The sequence below is a fragment of the Rhea pennata genome, chromosome 1, assembly GCF_028389875.1.
Source record: "Rhea pennata isolate bPtePen1 chromosome 1, bPtePen1.pri, whole genome shotgun sequence".
Classification (NCBI taxonomy): Eukaryota; Metazoa; Chordata; class Aves; order Rheiformes; family Rheidae; genus Rhea; species Rhea pennata.
The window spans coordinates 6,592,468-6,615,540 of NC_084663.1; the positions used below are offsets into that span (position 1 = coordinate 6,592,468).

The 23,073-nt window shown below is 42.3% G+C and overlaps 1 protein-coding gene across 4 annotated transcripts in view; it reads left to right on the forward strand.

The window, feature by feature from the left end:
* The window catches only part of CELF2 (CUGBP Elav-like family member 2), a 206,060-nt gene that overhangs the window by 27,812 nt on the left and 155,175 nt on the right, over positions 1–23,073 (forward strand). Inside the window, exon 1 of one of the 4 annotated variants that reach the window (XM_062580617.1) lies at positions 3,517–3,553. The exons of 2 other annotated variants lie outside the window; for them this stretch is intronic. Coding sequence is in view for 1 of the 2 variants with exons in the window: in XM_062580601.1 (XP_062436585.1) it covers positions 22,117–22,124 (8 nt within the window). In the remaining variant the exon portion in view is untranslated. Of the gene's footprint in view, positions 1–3,516; positions 3,554–22,094; positions 22,125–23,073 lie in introns of those variants that run through there. One more of the 4 variants, XM_062580601.1, reaches the window with a different exon arrangement.

The window sequence follows — 23,073 nt, forward strand, 5'->3', positions numbered from 1 at the left end:
CGATAAAGCTATCCCTAATTAAGATATATTGCCTTTAGGCAATACAGCCTTGAAATTTCAGAAATTCAGAGCTGAGCGTTCGAAACTTCAGGTTTCGTTGTTCAGTATTGAAGTGACACCGTGTCCTGGATGTTGTGCCCCAGGAATTGCTAGGCGCCGAAGAAAATCATCCAGCTGAGTAACAAGGTGTTAAAAATATAATCAGTTTGAATTTTGAGTTGCTTTCATGTTTCTGAGCTTTTGAATTCAAGCCACAGTATGAATGTAAATCTTCCTTTCTAGGCCTCATCATTTAAAATCATATATATACACATACATATATACACATATACATATACACACACATACATTCTCTCTCTCTCTCTCTCTACGTATGTATTTTCCCTTAATCATTTCACTAAGATCTTAGGCTTAGAAAAAGAAAACAGTTAGGAGACTCAAGAAAAAAGTGAGTTTGATATGTGCTGTCAGCTGTGTATCCGTTTCACTTGCATAAACACCCTAATTAAGAGAAGAAATGTTATGTTTTTCCTTTCTTTTATTAATCTTCACATGTCTTGGGCTGGAAATGGGAATATTTTGTAGACTTCAGGACTCTTGATGTTAAAGTTCTGCTTTTAAAGACTTGAGGTAGAAGTAAACATCCCAAATACAGCATTTTCGTAAGGTTTTGTTAATGTTTTGCTTTTATTAGGGTTGATCTGTGTGTCCCATAAGTAATTTGCTGGTTGTTTGGAAGAATTACCAACCTCATTCCACAGAGAAAGTGTTCAGGTCTCTGTTCTTCGCAAATCCATCTCAGAGCACTTAAAAATATTAAATACAGTCTTTAAAGGCCACACCAAAGCATGCATTTTTCTCAGTTTTCATACTTTAAAAAGTGCTGCAGCTTTTAATGTTTCCCGGTCTTACAGATGGTAGGGGAAAAGGAGTAGGATGTTATTTAATCAACTCCATAGAAATATATATGTTGTTTTTCCAGTGCTGCAGGAAATGATGGATGCCATGAAATAGAGCAAGTAGCTTCCGCACACCCCAGTTCAAAAATACATATATAACTGATACGAAGCTTTTAGAGCAAGAGGAGCCAGGACTGGCTTTGGGCTGCTGGGTTTGGAAGTGGCCCGGAGGCACTGGTGTATGTTTTTTTTTCCCTTCTTCCGCATTGGGCTCTTGTGTTTGGTGTTTTCCTTCGTGTAATTTTAATTATCGCTGCTATCTCGCACTGGAGAAACCTCGTGGTGAGGATCCCCCCTTGGGCGTAGCATGTCCTGTTGTCCAGGTGCTTCCTTGATGGTCACGTAGATGTTCTGGGGGCCCCATTGCAGCAGCCTCAACAGTCTATTTTAATTTATTTTATTTGGAGATGGGGGAAACTCTGCATTTCCTTGAAGCTGAGTGCTTACAAGCTAATCCGAGCAAAATACGTGCACATTTTCTATATAACGTCCACTTTCCTCTTTGCAAACTAGGGCAGAGGTTGGCTCTCGTCGCTACGCGTGGCGTTGCGTTGGCGAGCTTGCAGTGAGTAAATCGCCAAACTTCCACTTGCGTTTTCCTGCAAATTGAAGTGTTTCTCCTCCCTACAGAGTGCAAGAAAACAAGCCACAAAACTGAAAGGCACTGTGAACCTCAGGGGATTAAAAAGATTCTCTCGCCTTTAAAAGAATTCCGGTTGACTGAAAAGCGCTAAGGTTTCCACAAAATAACAGAACTTAAAAACCTAAAAGGAAGCGTCTTTGTCTTGAAAATTATAAGCTATTAGGATACTTTCTTGTTTCTTTTTTTTTTTTTTTTCCTTTTTACCCTTTCCTTGCAACCCTGTGGGCTGCAAAGTTACTTTTTCCAGCAGCCTGAGAATTTCACGTGCTGTAACAGCCGAATTGTCCTCTTTCGGTTTTGATTTTGACTTGCGCGGGGTTTTTCTTTTCCTTTTGCGGGGCGGGGGAGGTTTGCACCCAAAGCCTGGCTTTTCGTCGGAGCGTGCGTGCCCTTGTCAGCATTTCAGTATGTGGAGGTCAAAGCGGAATATGAGAACGTGCCTTACATATTCATAACTGCATGAATTGTCCCAAAAGAAGGTCTCTTTCTATGCGCTGCCCGTTTGCATGCTTAGCTAATAGTTCAGTGAGCACCATGTCAGCTGCTGCTTTACTGATGCAAAGTGCCTTTTTTTTTTTTGCCTTTTTGTCCTTTTCTTATTTTTTTTTAAGCGTAAGATTGCAGACTTTTTCAGACAAGAGCATCAGTGCAATCCCCCTACGTGTGATGAGGGACAGGGGTTCGGAGGCCGAAAGGGGAGGGTTGCACCGTAGCTCTGTTACAAGTAAGAAATCATTGAACTGCTCCATTCAGCTATACAGATATGCTGATCAGAGACTCCAAAAAAATCCTCCTAACCCACATACAGCTTTGTTTTAATATTCTAAGTCTACGAGCACCTGCCTCTCAAAAGGAAGCTTAAAAAAGTAAAAAGGGGGGAAAAAACAGAAAATAGGTGGTTATGAATAATGATAAGAGACGCGGAAGTGTTTGAAACCTGTTATGATCTGTTAGTTTACTGAAAGTAAAGCAATTTTCAAAAGGAAATGCAGCAGGCAAATAATGTGAAATCTAATATAAACTTTAATTTTTTTTAAAAAAAAGGGTATTGGAGGGTTTTTTGTTGGTGGTAGCGGTTATTTTTTTGTTGCTTTTTTCCCCTTTAAACTGCTTTAAGCTTTACAAAAAAAGGATAATACCAGGACGATGTGCTCTTGTGTGAGCCCAGTTTTCAGGGAGACAATCGTGTTCGAGGCTCCGAGTCCGGAGCTGCTGCGCTGCCTAAAATAATAAATAGAAAAAAAAAATCTGCTTTGGGGCACCTTACCAAAGCTTTACGTTTTTCCCCGCATCTATTGACTTTCCATTATAGATTTGATGTTGCATGCAAAACTGACAGAGCAAGATAAACATCTTCCCAACGGTTGGTTTTGGGAGGTTTTTAGTTTTAGGTTTTTTTTTCCCCCTCCAAAATACGCTAATACAGCCGTTATTATTACAACGCCACAACCAGTGGAGAGTTTGACACTATCACATTAACTGCTAATGTATAAATGCAGCGCTAATGTCCTGGAATTAAAGCACTGGGTAATGACCTTCCCTTGGTTCAGCCGTTAAAAATACATTAATAGTCTGTCTTGCAAATTGGACCTTGTGCAATTTATTCGTTCAGAGCCGGATCCTGGGGGTTTTCTTTTGATTTTTTTTTTTTCGGTTTTGGGGGGTTTTTTTTGTCGTCGTTGTCGCCGTTGTGCGGATGTCTGTTTTTTACTTTGCGGGAAGTTTGCGAAGGGAAAAGCCTCCGGCGGGCGGGCGGGCGGCGGGGCCGGCGGCGCGCTGCGGGGTCCCCGCGGCCGGGGCCGGGGCCGGGCGCCCCTCCGGAGGGGCCGGGCGCCCGCCCGTGAGCGGGCCGTTTCGGGCCAGCGCTTCCTGCGCCGCGAAGCCGCGGAGGAAGCGGCGCCGGCGGCAGGAGCCCGCTCCTCGAGCAGCAGCCGTCCTCTCCGCGGCCGAGGTATTTCCACGCTTTCCTCCTCCCCTCTCCGTCTCCTTCCTCAGGGCTTCTCTACGAATCGGCGCGCTCGCTTATTTATCCATTTATTTACCGTCGGGGAGGCGGCACGTGGGCACGGCGCGCCGCTCGCTTTCCTCCGCTCTCTTGGCCCCCCGCGCGCGCGCGCGCTCGGGTTTCGCTTCCTCGCCGGCGCCGCTGCGATCCTCCGCGCCTCCTCGGGCTCGCCAAGGAAGGAAGGTGTCTTATTTAGTTTTCCACTTTTGCAATTCTTTTTTTTTTTTTCTTTTTTTTTCGTATTTTCCTCCTCCAGGCTGCGTTCGCGCTGTTTGGCTTTGAGGCTGCCACGGTTAGCAGGGAACTTGCTGGCGGGGCTGGCAGGCGAGAGCGGGAGGGGGACGTTTGTTTTTATTTATTTTTTTTGAATTGACAGTGTTTTAGGTAGACCTCTGTTGATGTAAGATGAGCCTGAAATTACATAGGCCTCAATGAATGCACATCATCTTTTCGGTTTGTTTTTTGACTGGTTGCAGTTGGAGGTTTAATTAAGCGGAAATCAGGGTGCAGAGTTAATGTCCGTTGCAGCTAAAATGAAAGTGGCTCTTTACCTTGCCGAGTGACTTCATGTCCATAAATCTCACCCCGAGGAGAGCTCCAAAGACTCTTCCCCTGTAAAAACATGCCTAGTTTTTTTTTTTTTTTGATATCGCCTTATATCATTTTACAGATTCATTTTTGCAACATTTCTTAATCACATTAATTAACGCGTTAGGGTATAATTCTTATTGTCTGCAGAAATTACTTCAATTAAATCTATTAACATATTATCATGATTGTTATATTATTACCGCTTGCTTTGTCACTGCTCAGAAACTACTCCAGCGAGCTCGGATGTTTGCAGTTAGTTAGCAAAACCCGTCGTGTTTGTGCTTTTGCCTTTTAACCGAGGGATAAGGTCACTGCGAACGTCCTCAATAATCTCTGTTTCTGGGCTGGGGTTTCCGCGGTGAGAAAAGATGGAGGGGGCAGCGCGTCTCCCCTGTAGCGTGAGGCTGGGGGGCCGCGAGGGTTTGGGCTGGCTCCTCGCAGGAGGAGCGAAGGCGGGAGGCGCAGCCGGCTTCGGTGCCGAACTTCGTTACCCTCGAGGAATCGTTACGGGCCGGAAAAAAAAAACGGCCCCGCTGTGTCAAGGCAAAAATTTATTGTTAGTCTCATTGAAATCTTTAACGGTTTAATCAAATCGTTATTATTAATCCAGATCTGCTTTTTAAAGGAAAAGAAAGAGCAGGATGGTGGGGGGAAAAAAGCCTCAATAATAATATGGTTAAAATTATTTCCTAGCATTTACTCCTTTCTCTGGGGTTTTGCTCAGCCTGTGCCCGGCCCTGCCGGTCCTGAGGCCGTTAGCTTTAATTTTTGGTGCTAGGAGCTGTTTTGGCAAGTTGTCAGTGTCCCCAGGCCGTTGCACGGAGGAGTATGTGGATGGTGGGGGTTTCTCCTTCCTCTTGCTGCCCAGGAGCAGTGTGATACTGATGATTTTTTCCTCCTCACTCTGGTGTCTGCATGTTGCTATTTTTGTGTGCTTTTCAATATAAAGTAATATTACACCCTGCTTTTTCTCCCCTGCATTGCAACTCCACATTACGCTCAAATTCCTTGCACTTTCAATGTCTTAGATATTTTGGGTACTTATACTTTCTTATCCCTAAAACCACAGGCTTGCATTCCTTTATCCAGCTGTGGGCGAGTGTTTATATAGCCCGGGGTCCTGGTGTCCTTCTGTGCCCCATCTCGCAGCATCCTGCCCCTCTGCTCCTCCACGCTGCACCCGCTGTCCCCTCTTCATGGCCATACTCCTCTGCACCATGCCATTGCACCGGCATCAGAAATACTTCATTCTACCCGGAATAACTGCTTGTTACTACTGTCCGTATCAGAATTATGGTTAAAGCACAGAATTATGCAAAGATAAGCAAAATTTAAAACAAATTAGGCAATAGCCACCTGGTCATTAGGAAAATTGCTGTTACAGCTAAAGCAACTAAAACGAAGCCCCAGGCTGGCCAAGGCAAGATGAGGCAAGAGTGACGCACCTCAGTCCGAGGCCTTGCAGACTCAGCACAGCGCCGCCTGCGATGGCAGTACTGTATTTAGTGGGCTGCGAGGCTTGAACTTGATGAGTGAGATCATTGTTTGGGTTTACCCGTGTTGGCTGAGGACCGAGCTTGGTGGCACCAGGAGGTCCTCCCTGGTCTTATGTCATGTCAAAACCGGAAACTATTGAGACAGAAAAGAAGTAATTTGGCCTTCCCAGAGCAGATGCACATTGGCTTACTACTAGCAGACAAGCTCAATGGAAAATATAAAAGTCGATCCAACTGAAGTAGATAATTGCTGCCATGAATTTCAAAGCCATATGCATTCTATTTGTCTTCATAATCTTGCCATGAAAAAGCTGTTTTCCTCTACAGCTAGGTACTGCTTGTTCACAATTGCCCTAAGATGCCTCTATAGCCAATGCAAAGATATTGCTACCCCTGTTTCAGGCCCCCTAAAATCCCTTAGATACCCTCCCAGTTGCTTATTTCTCTTTGCTGACTAAATAGGAAATCTTGGACACGTAGATTTAATAAATCTGAGCCAAAGAGATTAGAGATTTGTCTATGGCAGATGAGTTTCAGAGCCTGTGCTTTCACAGCTGTTACTGGTAACTAGCTTAGCTTAAATTTATTTCATATATGGTCTGCATAGGCGTCTGCTGTACTTTAGATTGTATTGTTATTATACCCTAAATGAGACATGTCCACGGGAAGTCTATGGCTGAGCATGGAATTCGATTCTCGTATTTCAGAAGAGAGGATAATGCCCTAATTAGTTCTCTTCCGTGTAATGCAATGTCAGGGGCACTGCTAAATTCTTTTCAATTTGACTATCACTCCAAATTGTTAAACCGTCTGCTGGTAGCAGCCGAAAAGATGACAATGCAATAAATTCCTAGGAAAAAAGTTAAGATGCCTAACATCTGCTCTCCACCAAGCTCAAGCATCTTCACTGTACTGATGTTTTGCCACCTCATAAAACAGGAGAAGGAGGTCCCTGCTCTGAAAATCTTGCAAGTTCAAATTATTTGCAGCTAGACACTCCCAGGATCCATCCTTGTGTGACTCTTAGGCCAAAATAGTGAAGAATAATAGAAAAGGAAGAAGACAAGCAGAGAAGAGCAATGTAGTTTCTTACGATACCTTTTAGAAGGTCCTAGCCCAGGTCTATCTCTCATTCTCTATCTACTCATTCTTTGTTATGATTGATGAGGAAATACCTAGTCATGGCAAGTAGAAGCTTGCAGAAACTGCTGCCTCTTTGGAGCTTCATGACCGCGTGTCCTGTAATTATGTCCTATATAGTATTTAAGTCAAATTACAATTTGCTTAGCAGTATGGGCCATGCTGGTTAGTGGAAAGAGAATGCAGACGTATTCTGGATAAGCTTATGCAGCTCTGAAGGTGCTGGTAGACAGACACTGTTGAGAAAATATTCACATAATATTTACTTAAAACATTCCTGGAGCCTCTTTTGGCGTTATTAGTCTGTCATGAACATCTGCAAACACACACTTATCAAAAACTCACTGCCAAATGTTGTGCAGTTAGCGAAATCAAATACACACTGGCGAATGCCATAGCGGAGCACAGTTAATGGTTGAGCTGTGACTTAACTTACATCCAAGTGCAAACATAATTAAATTAGAAAAAGTCCTGGACCAAAAGTAGGCAATGTGGACTGCTTGGAATGCAAAGACGAGTCTGGGTCCAATCCTACTGCTTCGGTCTGCTGAACTAAAATGGTAGGAGACAGGCACAGAAACCCAGAGCTGAATCCAAGTTAAAAAGCTGAGCGAAGCAATCTAGTGCTTGGGACAACGTGGATTGTTAATGTTCTGCTGGTTGTGGTGATACAAGCTTGCATAAAATGGTATGATTTAAGAGGACAGACTGATGGCCTTTGGGACTGGTGGAGGTTGGCACTGATTCTTGGTGTTTTCCTGACATTACCTAAACGAAAGAAGTTGATTCCTAGTTCCCTTTTCTAAATACTTTTTTTTTCTTCTTAAGAACTCCTTTCTCTTCTTTTAAGGTGTGATTTATCTGAGCTTAAGAATTTATTTCTTCCATGTTCTTACTTTCTCTGGCGTGAAGTGTAATAAATCGTGAGGACTGCGAGAACAGGAGAGGGAGGAACGCACAGTGGAGATTCCCCCCAGCAGGAACGCTGGTGATCTTAAGTTTAGGGAAATTCCCCCTGGGGTTCAATTCTTTTGGTAAGCAGAAGGATGACCCCTTCTAAAGAAATTCAAGGCTTGCAGATGCCTCTGCTTTCTGTCCACCTCCAGCGTCTCTCAAGCATGGCCCTGAAAGCAAGGCACCATCCTGCAAGGCTTAGCAGCAATTTGAATACCACAATTTGTACCTGCAAAGCACAGATGTTGAAAGCGGAAAATCTGAAGGTGCCGTATGTTTCCTGTAATTGAAAGCAGGTGCCCTGAAGGAAGCAGAGCTTCTGTTTCGCTTTACGAAGTATCTAGTTGGCAGAGCTGGCAAAAAAAAAAAAAAAAAAAAAAAAGAAAAAAGAAAGAAAGAAAAAAAAAAAGACTTGAACGCTTCAGTTGCTAGGACCAGATAAAACGGATGAAAGCTGCTGCTGTTTCTTGACGGTTCGAAGGGGTTCCGGTGACGGATCAAGGTCCTGTTGTGTTGGGCACCGCAGAGGAGCGAAGTGAAGGCCCTCTCTGCAGCGAGAGTTCAGAGCACGGGGGAGAGGATTGCATTGCAGATGTTTAACGGATGTGATGGTGGAGGGGAAGACCGCGATAACCGATGCTAGGCAGCGCTGGGACTCTGCCCTGAGACGGATGCTCTGTCCCAGCTCCGCTAAAATAGAGCTGCATTAGAGCTGTCCCGCTGCTGCACGCGTGTGGGTCCCGGGCGCTTCACCGAGAGCTCAGGCTGGCGGGTGAGTGGCAGGGACTCTGCCACCGCGTCCTCACCCACAGCTTCCCTACGTCACGCTCCTCATCCGCGCCTCGGTTTACCTGGGAGCGGGGGATGTTTGTCAAGCGTTTGAAGACATAGCAGAGCTGAGTGTGTTACCCCACTAAACCGGGCTGAGTTGCGTTCGAGCTGGAGCCCGGCCTGCAGGTGTGAGTCAAATGTTATAACTAAAGGCAAAAAACCCCCAAACCACAAAATAACCAAGAAGCACCCCAAAACACTGCTATTTACTAATGCTTTTAGCAGATTTTGTAGTGCTGCAGGCTTGAAGACCTAAGGTTATTTTGCAGCTGCTGCAGCAGCCCGCTTCCTTTCTGCGCTTCAGGCACGGCAGCAAGTGCAGAAAGAGGAAATGGCTTTGACAAAAAACATTTTTGTGCCCTTTCCCTGATGAAACGGATAGTGCCGAGTGCAGTCTTGTCACGCGGTTCCTGCAGCTCCCCAGAAATACCTGTTAAGTGCTGAAAGCGCTGACTGACCTGTGTGCACCAGGCTCAGAGCTCTTGGCTCCCAATTTTCAACTGACCTTTGAAGACCACAGAGCACTTTTACAGTGTTCTTCAGTTTGCATTGCCCCCAATTTTTTTTTCAACCCATCAGTGGTAGATAGACATTTTTGAGGAATTTTTCTTCTTTAGCCTATAGAACCACCAGGAAGACAGAAGAAATTTCTTTTTGTCACCATTGTGCCAGAGACCATAAATTCTGCTGAGAAAGTTGAGAATTATTTTTACTGCCTTCAACTTATGGCCAAAATCAGATAGCAAAATTTGGGCTCCCAACAAGTGAGCCTGATTATCAATAGATGTTTATTAGGTCTTCGTTCTTTTTTGAAAATTTTATTCAACTGACTTCATCTGGATGTCGGATTTTAATTCCAGCTGAGATTTTCCAGACTGGGAATTTAACATGTACTGAAATGACTGTCCCCATCATTTCTCTCTGTATCGCCTTCTGTACAGGAAAGGTCAGAAATGTCAGTCAGACGGTACCATTTGGCATGAAGATGAATATAGGAGCTAAAGAGGATTTAAAAAATACATGATCTGGCTGTTGAAACAGAGGGCTAGGAGGCGAATCCTGCTTTTATTCCTCTATCTGCAAGTGACCTTGCTCTCTTTGCACTCCCTGGCTTTCAGAGTCTTTCTGTCCCAGTGTACAGCAGTGAAGAAAGTCCTGCAGGGACCAAATTTTAGGTAGGTGGGATAACTTTGTGGATGATCTCAGAGGCATCTGAGTATTTAAAATAGAGAGGGTTAAAGCCACCAATGCCGCACAGAACCTGAGTCACATAGCTCAAAATCCTGCTGATGGCATGGGAGAGGTGGGCAACCTTGGCAGGGCAATTCCTCGCTGGCTTTTCTTTCTCGATTATAAAAGGAGGAATGGGTGGCTGGGTTACTAAGGCTGGCCTCTGAAGCTCAGTGAAATAAGTCTGAGCCTTAATTTTCCCATCCGTAGGTTATGTCTCATGGTGGAATCAAGATTCTCGCTACTTGAGTGTTCAAAATGCCTTGAGACAGAAGGCAAAGTTGAAAGATAAGGTGGTATTCCAATCAGGATGATGTTTGATCTAAAAACTGCAATTTTGGGACATATACAATGAAAGCACAGCCTCTCCCCCCCCCCCCCCAAATTAGTACCAGATGTCTCTGAGCCATATTACTTTGTGCAATAATGCTTTCAGGAATTGATCTCTGGAAAGCAGTTAAATTTCTAGTCGGTCATGGAAATATCTATTTTAATGTGCACAGCAAAGACGGAGGGACCTTTGCTTGTGATCTGAATATTTGCAAGCAGTTAGGGTTCTGCGTGAAGTTCACCTGCATCTGTTGGCTGGCTGTTTTCTCTGTCTTTAGCTGCTCACATCTGTATACTGCATTAACCTGTAAAATAAAAATATTTATATATGACTTCAGTAGGCACTGTTAAAGGGTCAGCAAACATCAGCAGTTAGCCCAACCTGCAGAACTGAAGGCTGTGACTGCTCATCTGACCGCACCGCTACTTGGTCTTGCAAACATTAGAACAAATGTCAAGTTTCAGAACTTGAAAGCTTTGCATTAAATATGCAATAATCCACATTATCATGTCATCTGTTTGTCTTTCTCTGGAATGGCACACAGCTCCTGACACAAACAGACCTTCTGTGTTTTTAGTGCCACGTATTTTACATTTTCCTATATCCATTTTGGCAGCAGCATGATCCTGTAACAGGGTATGTGTTGCAGTGATGAGGATAGTCAACAAGATGGAGAGGATTGTGTTGATTTGAGTTTTGGAAAATCTCATTGAGGAAATCAAAACTGATATTTGTGTATTTCTTTTTGACTCTATTGATTCATTTGAGTTTGAGGTATTCACTGTTGGTTCTTGAATCTTGAAGTGCATCCCTAAATGGATGGTCTGGTAGGATTTCGACCTTCTTACCTGTTTTTAAGGTTCTGCAAATGTGGAGTTTAACCTCTGCCATTTAACTGGTTGAGATGATGACAGCTACAAACTAGCATCTTTTGTTCCAGGTTGTTTATAATTTGGTCTCTGTCATCAATTTTGTTTGGGCTTGATGTAGTTCCACACTACAGATTTAGCATTCAGTCATGGAGTTTTTTGTTTCCCTGTCTCCATTAATTTCCTTTATGGAAATAAAACTAGGAGGTCTGTGAACAGCTGCCTTCTGTGGTACTCAGACCCTGTATTACTCTTGCTGGACTTCTCTTCAAGGCTGTAGAAAGCTTCCCCATTACTTCACCACCGGTGGGTGAAGCTCTGAATGCCTGCTGCTTTACACTTTGATGTTTAATTTGCGTATCCTAGAAGGTGGAGGGATTCCTGTTGTGTGGTAACTTTTCAAATATATGTTACCATGTTTTCAAATTTTATCTTTTACGTTTTTTTGTCATGTATATATGATACCAGCTGTCACGGAAAACACAGGAATAACTTCTGTCTGTCTAAAGTATGGTCTGAGTTTGCAAGCTGATACAACTTGGATATAGTCTTTCCTTTTGTCTTCAGGTGCAGAGAAGTCAAATGCCAACTTTTTTTAGGCTGCCTAGGTTATCAGCTTCGTGACTTATCTGATCAGAATAGACATTATAAAATATCCATCGCTCGTTTCCATATCCAGTATGCTGTCATGTGCAAAGAGCAAATTCTCTATCCCTATTTGCTGCGAACTGCCATTTGTAGTGAAGTGGGACAGGTTTTATGAATGAAATCTCAGATTTTGTGCTGGTATTTTTCCTCCGTGAGACATGAAATTTATTCTTCGCTAGCTGCTAGGTGCTTTACAGTTTAGAATTAGAAAAGACTTCGGTACTCTCTGTGCTGTCACATAAGGCTGAGCTGCTGTTGTGGTACATGCGATCGGGTTAATGCTGCCCCTGGAATAAAATTCACTTTTTCTCATGCTCTCTGATATTTTAGTTTCTTCTCTAGATGACTTATTGGCTTTCTGTAGTCAATTCTCATTTTTGTAAAGAACTACTAAGTGCTCTTGCTTGTAGTAGTAACGGGATCGTAGGATAACTCAGATTGGAAGGGACTTCACAAGGTCTCTACTCCACCCTCTTGCTCAAAGCAGGGTCACCTGTGAGACCACACCAGAAAGGTCTGTTCATTAGTGGATGAGCTGAGGGCTTGGTCCATTCATGTCTTGAAAACCTCCAAAGACAGAGACTGCGTTGCCTCTTGGGGCAACCTGTTCCACTCCTTGACTGTCCACGTGGATAAAACTTTTCTCCTTCTGCCAAGATACTCTAATTTTAATTTATTTACGTTGTTTATTGTCCTCCTGTTATTGCCCAGTGCGTGAGAACTGGGCTTGTACAGCACAGAAGAGGTGGCTTCAGAGCAACCTAATGGGAACCCTCCCATGCCTTCCGGGAGGTTATGGAAAAGATAAAGCCAAGCTCTTCATTTGCAAGATATTCCTTTACCATTTATCATAACGAAGGTTGGTCTGGAAATATCTAATGTTGCTGACTGTTTGAAAGGACTTTGGAAAAGGATATTTAGAAGGAAAGTAGATTAGTTGGTGTTAATTGTCCACCTGTGTGAACTTCAGGAACTGTGGTCCTCTTTGCAGACTTTCATTTGTCTCCCCCCCCACCCCTCCCCAATTGCTAGCACTTAGCCATGTGCAAATAAAAAGGGTTATCTCAGTTTTAGCAGGGGTATCACAACTTTCTCATGTTAACTGACAGTCTGAAGTTATAGGAATTATTCTTGCAAATGGTTAACGCTTAAGGAAATGAGCAAAGTGTTTGTTCCTCAGGCAGCACCTACCAGTTTGGGTAGCAGCTATAAAAAAACTTGTTTCCTTGTAAAGCAGAGTAATGCGCAAAGGCAAAGAATTGCATCAGTGTTCTCTACTTGTTCTGTAATGCATTTGCTTTTTAAAAAATAGTCTACCAAAAAGTGCACAACTGTCTGTGTAGATAAAAAAAAAAAAAAAAAAAAAACAAAAAAAAACTTTGCGATTGTGATGTTATTTCCTGCTGTTTCTCTAGGTTTTTGCATTTTTCTTTCATAGTGTTAAGAGGGAAGTATAAGCAGATTACTAGTCAGGGATGAGTCTCTTAATTTGGATTTCTAAACCTTGCAGGACCCTGTTCCCTCGTACTTAATTTGTATTTAGAGGAAAAACTGGTCCATGTAGTTACTTAATGAAAGAAACATCCTTTCTAGTCCTTTCAAAGTAGTATTGCTATGACCCATTTTTCTCATTTTGGGTGGTCTTTACTACAGTTTATGTTATCGCAGCACCTCAGAATCATACTTTTGGACTTCTCAAAAATGGAACAAGATCTCCTCATTCAAAAAAGAGTTTGAGTTTTTCTTCTAAATATAGAGAGTTGGGGAAGTAGGGAGTGGAGTATTACGGAGGGGGATTTAGCTTTTTATACTGAAGTTATTTTCTAGATGAGACTGCTTGTAGAAGTCTGCAAGTATTTGGTGGTTTCTGACACTTTTAGTATTTCTATATATTGTCTTTGCTTCTAAATTTTTAATTAATGCTGACAGATACAGATTCCTTCTGCTGTTGGAGTTCTTCATTCTAGCTCTTCCTGCTTCTAGCTCTTCCTTCTCTTTGTAATTTTTTGACATTTAATGTGAGACGTTGTAGTATGTAGCTTTAATACAATTCCAGTCCAAATTTTTGAGGAACCATATAAAGCCATCGGGACAGTCGGCCCTGAAGGCCCTTGCTCTTGTTCAGCTCTGGAAGAGCACCAGCAGCGATGCTGAATAGACAGGCTAGCATCCTTTTTAGCTTAGAATATGACTAGAAAAGGGGATTATGTAGGTTTTTTTAGCTGTATAAACTTTGGATAAATTTCAAGACTAGCTGTGTAAAAACATACGAACAGCCGTGTGGGACTGGAATAAATGTCCATCTAACCTAGCAGCCTGTCTTCGACAAAAGCCTGCAGAAAATGCATAAGGACCAGGAAATAAAAGAATGATGAAAGTTTCCAAAGATGCTGCCTTTTCTATAGGCCTTCCTGGATTTTGTTGAACGGTAGCATGGAGCTTCCTGAGTTTGAAGTTATACCCCCATATATGTGTTAAATTATAGCTTTTGTTGGATTTCTTTTCCATGAGGTGGTTCCTTGCAAGCTCCAGCAGACCATGCTTTCTCAGGACAGGAGAGCTCAATATATTTTGAGAGTATCACTGTATACTGCTACATTATTATTATACCCTCCTGTATATTAATAGTTCAGAGCTGTTAGTATCATCCCACACATTCTGTGTTTGTGCCAGCATGGTGAATCAGAAAAACATCTGCCCGGGAGGTAGAAATGTGTTTTTATGTATAAACATGTGAACATAAAAACTCTGCGACTTTATGTTCTCTGGTGTGACTTCAGATGAGAGAGAGACCTGTGAAAGCCAGGGGTTGGGAACCAGCCTTGGAGTAAATCCCGGGTGAGAAGGTCAGAAAGCGTAAGGTGTCCACAGCACAGTTTGCAAAGAAGAAAACTGGCCCAGGGATCTTCTATGAGAGGACACTGAATATATACATGCTACCTATTTATTTTGCATATCTAAATGTCTTTGTCATTATTATGTGTGTGTTGCATATCTTGAACTTAAAAATTCAGTGCAGGGATTTTTTTTGAGGTAACATTGACACTGCTGGGGGGTTTAAGACCTTTTTAAAGGATTTTTGAAGTAGTTCAATTTGATGCACTTGGCATGAGTGGTGTATGCTAAGCATGATGCCTCCAGAGCAGTAGTCAGTGTGGAGGCATTGGTGAAGAGATACAATACAGGGAAAAGATTGTTTACAGAACCTTTGTGAACTTTTCTTTTCCTTTTTTCTTTTATTCTTTTTTTTCCCCCATCATTCAGGGAAGTGTGACTACCTAAAATTCCCAGAGCACATTGAGCTTTTAATAAATAACTTAATAGGCTTGTGGGTCACTATGATCCTCCTGTTGATACTGTTGAGTCCACTGGCAGCTGACACCTCTCTGGGAAGCAGGAACGTCAGTCCAGGAAAGCAGCATTATCGTCTTGACAGATGCACGTTATAGTGGCAGCTCTAAATACATTTAGAAGTAAAGTAGAGCTCACCTGTTTCATAGGAAACCTATTTTATGCCACAATTATTGGCATTTTTTTTTATTTTGTTTTGAAAGGTACTGTGGTAAAACAAGGTGGGGGGGCTTCAGTCTTCTGCACAGCCTTTCTGGAAATTCCCAGGAAACTGTCAATCAGTTCTGCCCACAGCTTGCGTTAGTAAAAGTAAGATGAGCACAAAATTTCCTTTCTTCTTTAATTCCTCTGCCTTTATCTTTTTAAGCTTTTTTAAAATTGTGTTCTATACCAAAATAGATGGTGAGTTGATCAGAAACCTGCCAGATAAGAAATCTTACTGCCAGTGAAGATGCTGTTGCAAGTAGTTAGTAACATCACGGTAGCCTTGTTCCACATTTGCAATTAATACACGTCTGTGTTTGCATTTGTTATAGGACTCTTGACAGCACCAACATAACAAGAAAAACGAACAACCTGAGTAATAAATCTCTGGAGGCATTCAGCAAGTGCCATAGGGCTCATTAATCTTGATTATTCCCCATAATAGATAACTTCACAAATCATCTATTCTCCCCAATCATGCACATAAGGATAATGTATATATAATAGCCTCCCATACTGTAAGACGCCAAAGAGAATTTCATTTTTAAATATAAGTCTTGACAAATGCAAGACAAATATTTATGGAAAAGGGATGGGTTGGAATAGCAATGAAGTGGACAGAAACGAGGGGGGCAGGGACTGTAATGGAAAGAAGGTAGCATCTTTTTATTTATTTATTTATTTTCCCTTCCCCTACATTATGATGTCTCTGTTTGAATCAAGGAATACATTTATTTGTAGTTTGAAGTAAATGGGATTTTCTTCCCAGGAGTTTTGGCCGGAGAGATAAAGGAGCCTGCAGCTGCAGCCTTCGTGCATGCTGTTTAAGGAGTGTAGGCAGGAGAAAACAAGCAGCTGAGAAATATCCTGGATTCCAAATGATTTAGTATTCATAATTTATGCTACAGCAACTTTTTTTGTACCTTTCCCAAAGTCTTTCTCTGAAAAGAGCCAAAGAGGAGCACAATTGTAATCAGCTGTGCACTCTGCTTATCTATCAGGGTTTCTCAACTGCAACTTAAATATGCTAGTGCATTAAAATAGATCTGGGAAAGACATCGCATTTTCAATACGACTCTCTAGTTCTTTCAGTATGAATAGCAAAGGTGCTCTAATAGCTGTAGTTGCCACATTACTGCAGACTGGGCTTCAGCTCACTGGTTGAAATGCATTGGGTATCTTAAAACTAATTGTGCGAAGAGAAGGAGTATATGTGTTAAGACCTTAACTTTAAAAATATATATAAATACTCTGTTTCAAGTGCAATCAGTATTAAAAAGGGCAAGTAAGGCGGGAGGGGAAAGGAAACTAGAAGCACTCTTTTTTTATAGAAGCAGGTCAGCGCCTTTCACACCTTCATAGTCAGCGTGAGCCTGATGCTTAATTTGTGCCGTTTGAGGTCTCGGGGCAGAGCGCCGTGAGTGCTGATGATCCTTCCTCTTACATGCTGTAAAGTCTGAGATTTGGTTACCCTGATCCTTGCCTGCAACCCATGTTCTCCCTCCTTCCTTCCTCCTCCCCCATGTGTCCAAACGCTTTCAAAACCCCAAGATTTTGTTCTGTGACCTGAGGCACCAAAATAGCAATTCTGTGCGAGTGGAAAGGATTTAGGAGAGCAACAAGTGAATCGCTTTAGGGAGCGTTTCCTCTTCATCTTCACCCCCTCTTTGTAGCAAGTATTTAGGAAGTATTTTTCCTTAAAATCTAAAGACAAGAGAACAAGTATATCATCTTTTACAGTTGAAACAAGAACAGCCTGAACTTCGGATCCACTTCTTTTTTTTTCAGTGATCTGTTTTGCGCATGGGTTGAGCCATTCTGCTGCTTTAAGTCTTTGCGTGCGAATTCAGTACATATCCACAAAGCAGCACAATCCTCTAACATACTATCTTGCACTGGCAGAGAGGTGAAGAATGAGTATTACCTCTAAGCAGTTTTTAAAAGGGGACGTGTGTGAAAATTTCAACATTTGGCATTTGTATTTAGACCCAAATATTCTTCAGATTTTTGCAAAGAACTTTCTTAGTGTTAAACAATATAGTATGTTTTGGCTTGAAAATTTTCTTTGATATCAGCACAGCCCAGTAGTTTGAAGAATAATTCTGGAATCCAGATAAATATGTTCTATTCTTAGCCGTTTTACCAGCCACAGACAGAAATTCAAGTAACTCGCTTAATCTGCCTTGGCCTCAGTTTCTCCCCTCTATAAAACTATATTAATAATACTTCGCCATCTTTGTAAAGTATTCCACGGTCTTTTGATGAAAGGAATTATTTTAAGTTCAAAGTGTTACTCTTAATGAAAGAATGAACTTGCTTATTCTTGAAGAAGCACATTATATAAACATCAAAGAGCTGTTGGTACGCAGCGTTGTTCTGCCATAAGGTGCTTCTCTGTCTCAGTGTGCAATGTTATTTTCTCTTTCACTTCTCCGTTACGTGGTTTGGACACCACGTAATACAGCTGTGTGAATGCCAATGTGTGCAGCTGAACCTAGTGTGGTGATTGGCATCATCCATAATTTCCTACCCTGAAAATTTGAAATTTGCATGCTGATGGATGCACAGTGATGTGCCATCGCTTGTGGCTTTTCTTCTGCTGCTCTGCCAAGTTGGTGAACTGATTCTTCAAAAGAGCAGGTGGCTCATGTTGGAGGTAAACTTGAGTTTACCTGTTCAGATTGTGGTCCAGAAAGGTTTTGTCTGATTTTCACCCTTGGACTCATCTTTAGATAGTGCCACTCTCAGTCCCCTTCAGAAGTGGGGCTATTCTGATCCCTTTTTAGGGAAAATGGTCTAAATGCCAGGGTGGTTTGTCTAGGAGTTAATGCAAAAAGCCACCTCTTCAACTACAATGTCAATCATTTTCTGGCCACCAACAAAAAGAGGTTAACCAGGTGGATAATATGCTGTACCATTAAGTGAATTATCAAACATTTTAATATTTTCCTGTTTATTGAATTTTTCTGCCACTGGCTAGTCTCAGTTCTAAGTCACATGAACTTGTTTGTGTCTCTGGTGCTTTTTTTCCCCCAATATACTGAAGAGTGGCAAAGTCTTACTTTTACCCAGTGCAGCAAATTTTGGGTTAATGACTTTTTTTCAAAGTAGATTTTGAGGAGAGAGTTGGAAGGAGGGGTGGAGGATGGGTCCAATGAAGGGCTTCTCTACACAGGGAAGTTAGTGTGTGGCCAGTGAGGAGGCCAGTTTGCAATGCGTTGGCAGCACAGTGCTGCTTCTCCTGGAGACATTACTGCCTTTGGGCAGTGGACTGTGCCATAGACATGCTCCAAGTGTGGACACTTGATGTATGGGAGAGGCCAGGGGCAGGCGAGTAAGCCAACCTGGTAGAGTAGAAGTTGGTCTTGATGCAACTTGCACGTCATCTGGGTTGGAAAGAGAAGAATCAAGTGGGCTGCTGAGAGCCCTGGACAACGTAACTCCAGAAGAGCAACATTTATGTTGCCTTCAACAGTGCCATGTGTCCGGTGCTCTAATGCCTTTACGCATCTTTTGGGAAAAGGCATTAGAAAGCAGCGGTCCTTGCTTACGTAGCTACAAGCTCGTTTTTCTTTTTTTCTTATTAGGCTGATGTAGTGGTACCAAAGGTGGTTGTGACCTGTTGGTTTAAAATGAATTTTTAAATGAGGGTTTAAATTGCTTAGGGCTGGAGTTAAGCAAGGCCAGAATGAGCCTACTGAGAGATGTTTGTGTCTGTTGGGGTGATGTGGAGAGAGCGGAAAGCCCTGCAAGAAGGCGCGAAGGTGTTCTGGGTCCAAGCACACAAAGGGTTATGAGGGGAAATCAGGGCCCTCCAGGCCTTGCAGAGACAGGACTATAAATACAAGGAAATAAATGGCCAGGGCGTAGCTGGCGTGATCATGTCCATCTTCCAAGAGACACCATCTAGTATTGCAAGAAGGCAGCACTTAACACCGCTGCCTAAGGTATTCTCATTTTACCTGTGAAAATGTCTGCCTAAGTACCGAGTCAATGCTCACATGCTTTCCTCTGCAAGCTGAAGTAACCCCAAACCTGTTGCTGATGTAAATCGAAAAAATCCATTATCTGGTTTATTTTTAAATTGTTTGGAAACTTGACCAGTGCAAGCAAGCAGCTCTAACTGACACCCAACCTCCGAGTGTCCGACGCAGAGTTTGCAGTCGTGGTGGAGTCCTGGCTTTCATGCATCGAGTCTGAAAACAGAGAAACACGTAGTTAAATTTAGACACACGATTCAGAAATAAATATACACAGTCTCTCAATTTTCAGACTAGTACCTCTCCTATGGGGGAAGAAAAGTCTATGTAATGCTGTTTCCATTATAAACAGGCTAATTTTCTCAAAAAGTCTCTTAATACTTCAAAAACAAGTAAGTTAGTACTAAAAACATTTTCAGTGCTTCATTGCCTTGGGTTTACAATATCATTTGCACGTCAAATTATATTTCATCTTATGATTTAGTAATGCCAGAAGAATAGATCTAATTCTGTGTCTCATGATACCCTTAAAGATGGAAGATTGCTTTCCATAGAGTGTAAAACTCAATTTGTAGTCATGTGTATAAAACATGACTTTATGGCAGATTAGCTTGCTGTAGATTTAGTTCCCTCAGACAGTGAACTGAAAAATATTAGCATTTCACTGAACACAATATTAATGGCAAGAAGAAAGCATTATTGCAATGTAGAAAGTAGAATGGGATTTTTGAAAGTAGAACCAATAAGCAGAATAAAATGTATTTAGAGATTTGCAAGGAGTTTAGATAGCATTGATTTAACTTTTTTTTTTTTTTTTTTTTTTTTTTTTTTTTTTTTTGAGTCATTTTAGGAAATGATAGTGTATTTGCAATGTCAAGGGTTGCTTCAGCTCGCTGAAGCCGTCCCTTTGGGGGCATGTTTGATGAGCATGTCCCTCAGGCAAAACCCATTGCGTTCCTGCCTTGGGCTGAGGGTTTTGTTATCGGGCATGGAAGGAGGGAAGAAATAGGAAAGGAAAGCAAGTGGGCGCTCAAATGACGTTCAAGAGAAGAATGTTTTATGGAGAGCGCTTTGTACTGTGTTCTACCCTTGCGCTTGAGTGTTTGCAGCGTACCTTAAACGTGTGTGCCCAGATGGTCCAACGTGTTTATACAGTCTGCTTTTATAATGTGACTGCTAGGAATGCAATTCTTTGTGCTCAACTCAAATATATTCAAGCTAAAAATGGCAAGTGAAGGCATGGAAAGCACTGCAACAATTTAACTGAGGTTGTAGCGAAGTACCCCATGCTTGTTTTTTAACTGGATACTTTTTATTTATTAATTGTGTCCATTTAAATTCCATGGAATGTCATATAACAATATGTGAGAACAGCATAATAATGCTTTGATATTTCTGCAAAAGTAATAACTGAATTCAATCTGCTTTTGATCTCTCAAGCTATTCATTGTATCTATCACTTATAATTAGCTTTTTTCGCGTTCTGCTCGCTTTCATTAAGTCTACCTGCTCTCCTGTGGGTCTACCTGCTCTCCTGTGTCAGCACAAGCTCTGCTTGCTTTGAAAGTCACTCTCAGTATGATTTTTTTATTCCTTTGTTTCTATCTAGGAAAGCATTTAAGATTGCAAATGATGTGCTAAATTGTCCCATTTTCCGCAGACTGTTTTTCACCTATTCTTGAGATTGCGAATCACGACAGTGTGCTTGTTTTTAATTAAGCACGCATGTATTAATTCATAATTTTCACTAATTCTTTCATTTTTAGTTATAGCTTGTTTCATAATCTATCAGAAAAGAGATTTCTGTGTATGGCAGATTATGGGATTCTTTAATCTTATGGTGGGTTTTTTGGTGGGAGCAGAAGAAGTGAAGTGGGTTAACTCTAGTAGCTGAAGTCTATCTAGACTGAGGATCTAAAATAGTTGCTTTTTTGCTTATTAACCCAGTGTAGCAATTGGAAGGGGCCAGAGGAGAGCAGGGGGGGTTGCCCCAGGAGGTTAGTATCCTGGGTCTGGGCAGGTCCCTGGGCTTGGACAACGGTGGGCAGTGCCCACAGTCTTTCCTCCCTGGAAACGTGGGGGACAGGGCAGACCCCTGTGTCCCCCCACGGGACCCAGCATGCCAGTCTGCAGCCCCACAGTGGCTCTCTGCTGCAGTAACACCTCTAGAGCCTTCAAAACCAGGCAACTTTCACAGTGGTATCCTCCTTCCCATGCCAGCAGAATCGTCCCCTTTGCATGTCCCCCGCTTTTTAAGAAGGGCTATCTAGTGAGCCATGATAAAAATGCATTTCTGCACCAAATAGGGCCACAAAAGGATGAGTTTGCTATGAAAAGCCCAAGAAGCAGGGACTTAATGGACTTAAGAGACTTAAGTCTCATCTTTGATGGGACCATCATGATACCTGTTGTTATCCCTCTCAAGCAGAGTATTTATTCAAGTGTTATAAGTTTATAGCTTGCAGGTTTATTAGACAGTTATAAGTTCAGCAGTACTTATTCTCAGGACAAGTACTGAGGTGGTTTGTCTGGCTCTATTAGCATGTGCTAAACTCTTTCTGCCAAGGCTGCCATGGGACTGTGATTCGTGAGGTGGACTTAAAGCATCTCAATCCATTGCAGTGGCAGCATCTTCATGCCTCGGCTTTGCCTTACGCAAACTCACGTCACAAAATACCTTGCTCTGTATTGCATATTCTCCCAAAAGATGCCTTCAGCTTGCAGACTGTAGTCTGCCTTAAAGGAAACGAGTATCAGGAAAAGTTTGTCCGCCTACGCGGAGCACGGAAACCACGCTCAGCCGCACCGCCCTATTAATAACACCCGAGGTGGTGCTGCCACGCAGCGCAACAGCACGTCTGGCTTTGAAAACTCGGAGCCTCCCATGCACATGTAAGTATTTTACACGTGCATATGCATTCTGCGGGCTCCCTACCGTACCTGGAGCTGTAGCCTGTTTTGTCCTGATCATTAAGGAAATACTGACCTTTTGGTTAAGCATCTGCAGATCTCTTGAGGCGTTTAGGGGTCGATTGGTAGGAATTGCAAGGTTGCAAATACTTGCGGGGAAAGAAGTGGGACCCAGGTTTTTAGATAGTTAATGAACACACTTCATTTACCTAAACAGTGTTTTTGTAGATCTTTGCAAATATGATGTTAATTAAGGAAAGTAACTAAAGCTGAAGTGCCACAGAATGTTAATCCTCAGCATCAGCAATTAGCTGGAGATGCAAATTTTTTTTAAGAAATGATTCCAGTTTATGCCATTTTGTTTTTGGGAGAAAAAAACACAGATAGGTGGCTTGAAGTGTTACAAAAACAAGTGAGCCCTGAGAAACTTGACGGAGCAGACGGACGTGTCTGCAGCGTTGCCATCCGCCTGTGCCAGTCCTTGTATTTGCCGTAGCTGGTGAAACCCGGTAATGCGGAGAGCTACTCCATCATTAGCTTGATTGCATTTTTAACAAACTAGTATAGACAGCACTTTGAATCTCTCCTTCCCGGATGCCCTGATAGTTGTTTTGTTTATTGGCACAATTTTATGTGCTGCAGCAGGGCACTGGAAGGGCTGTCGGTATTGTTTGTCTTTGGAAATTATTAAATGAAATAGCTCACAAGATTCAGGAAATTAATTTTTCTCATCTAGGTATATGGCAGAAAAGAAGCTTTGAAGTGGTGATGTTGGTGTTGCTGCTGTGCAGCTCGTGAGTCAGCCTTCTCGAGGCTCTGAGCAGCTTCAAAATTGAGATTTCTTTCTTTTTTTAAAAAAAAAGAAAAAAAAAAGGCACATCCTTTCTAGTTACCTATTGATTTCTGAACCCTTAAGAGTCATGTCTCCGGG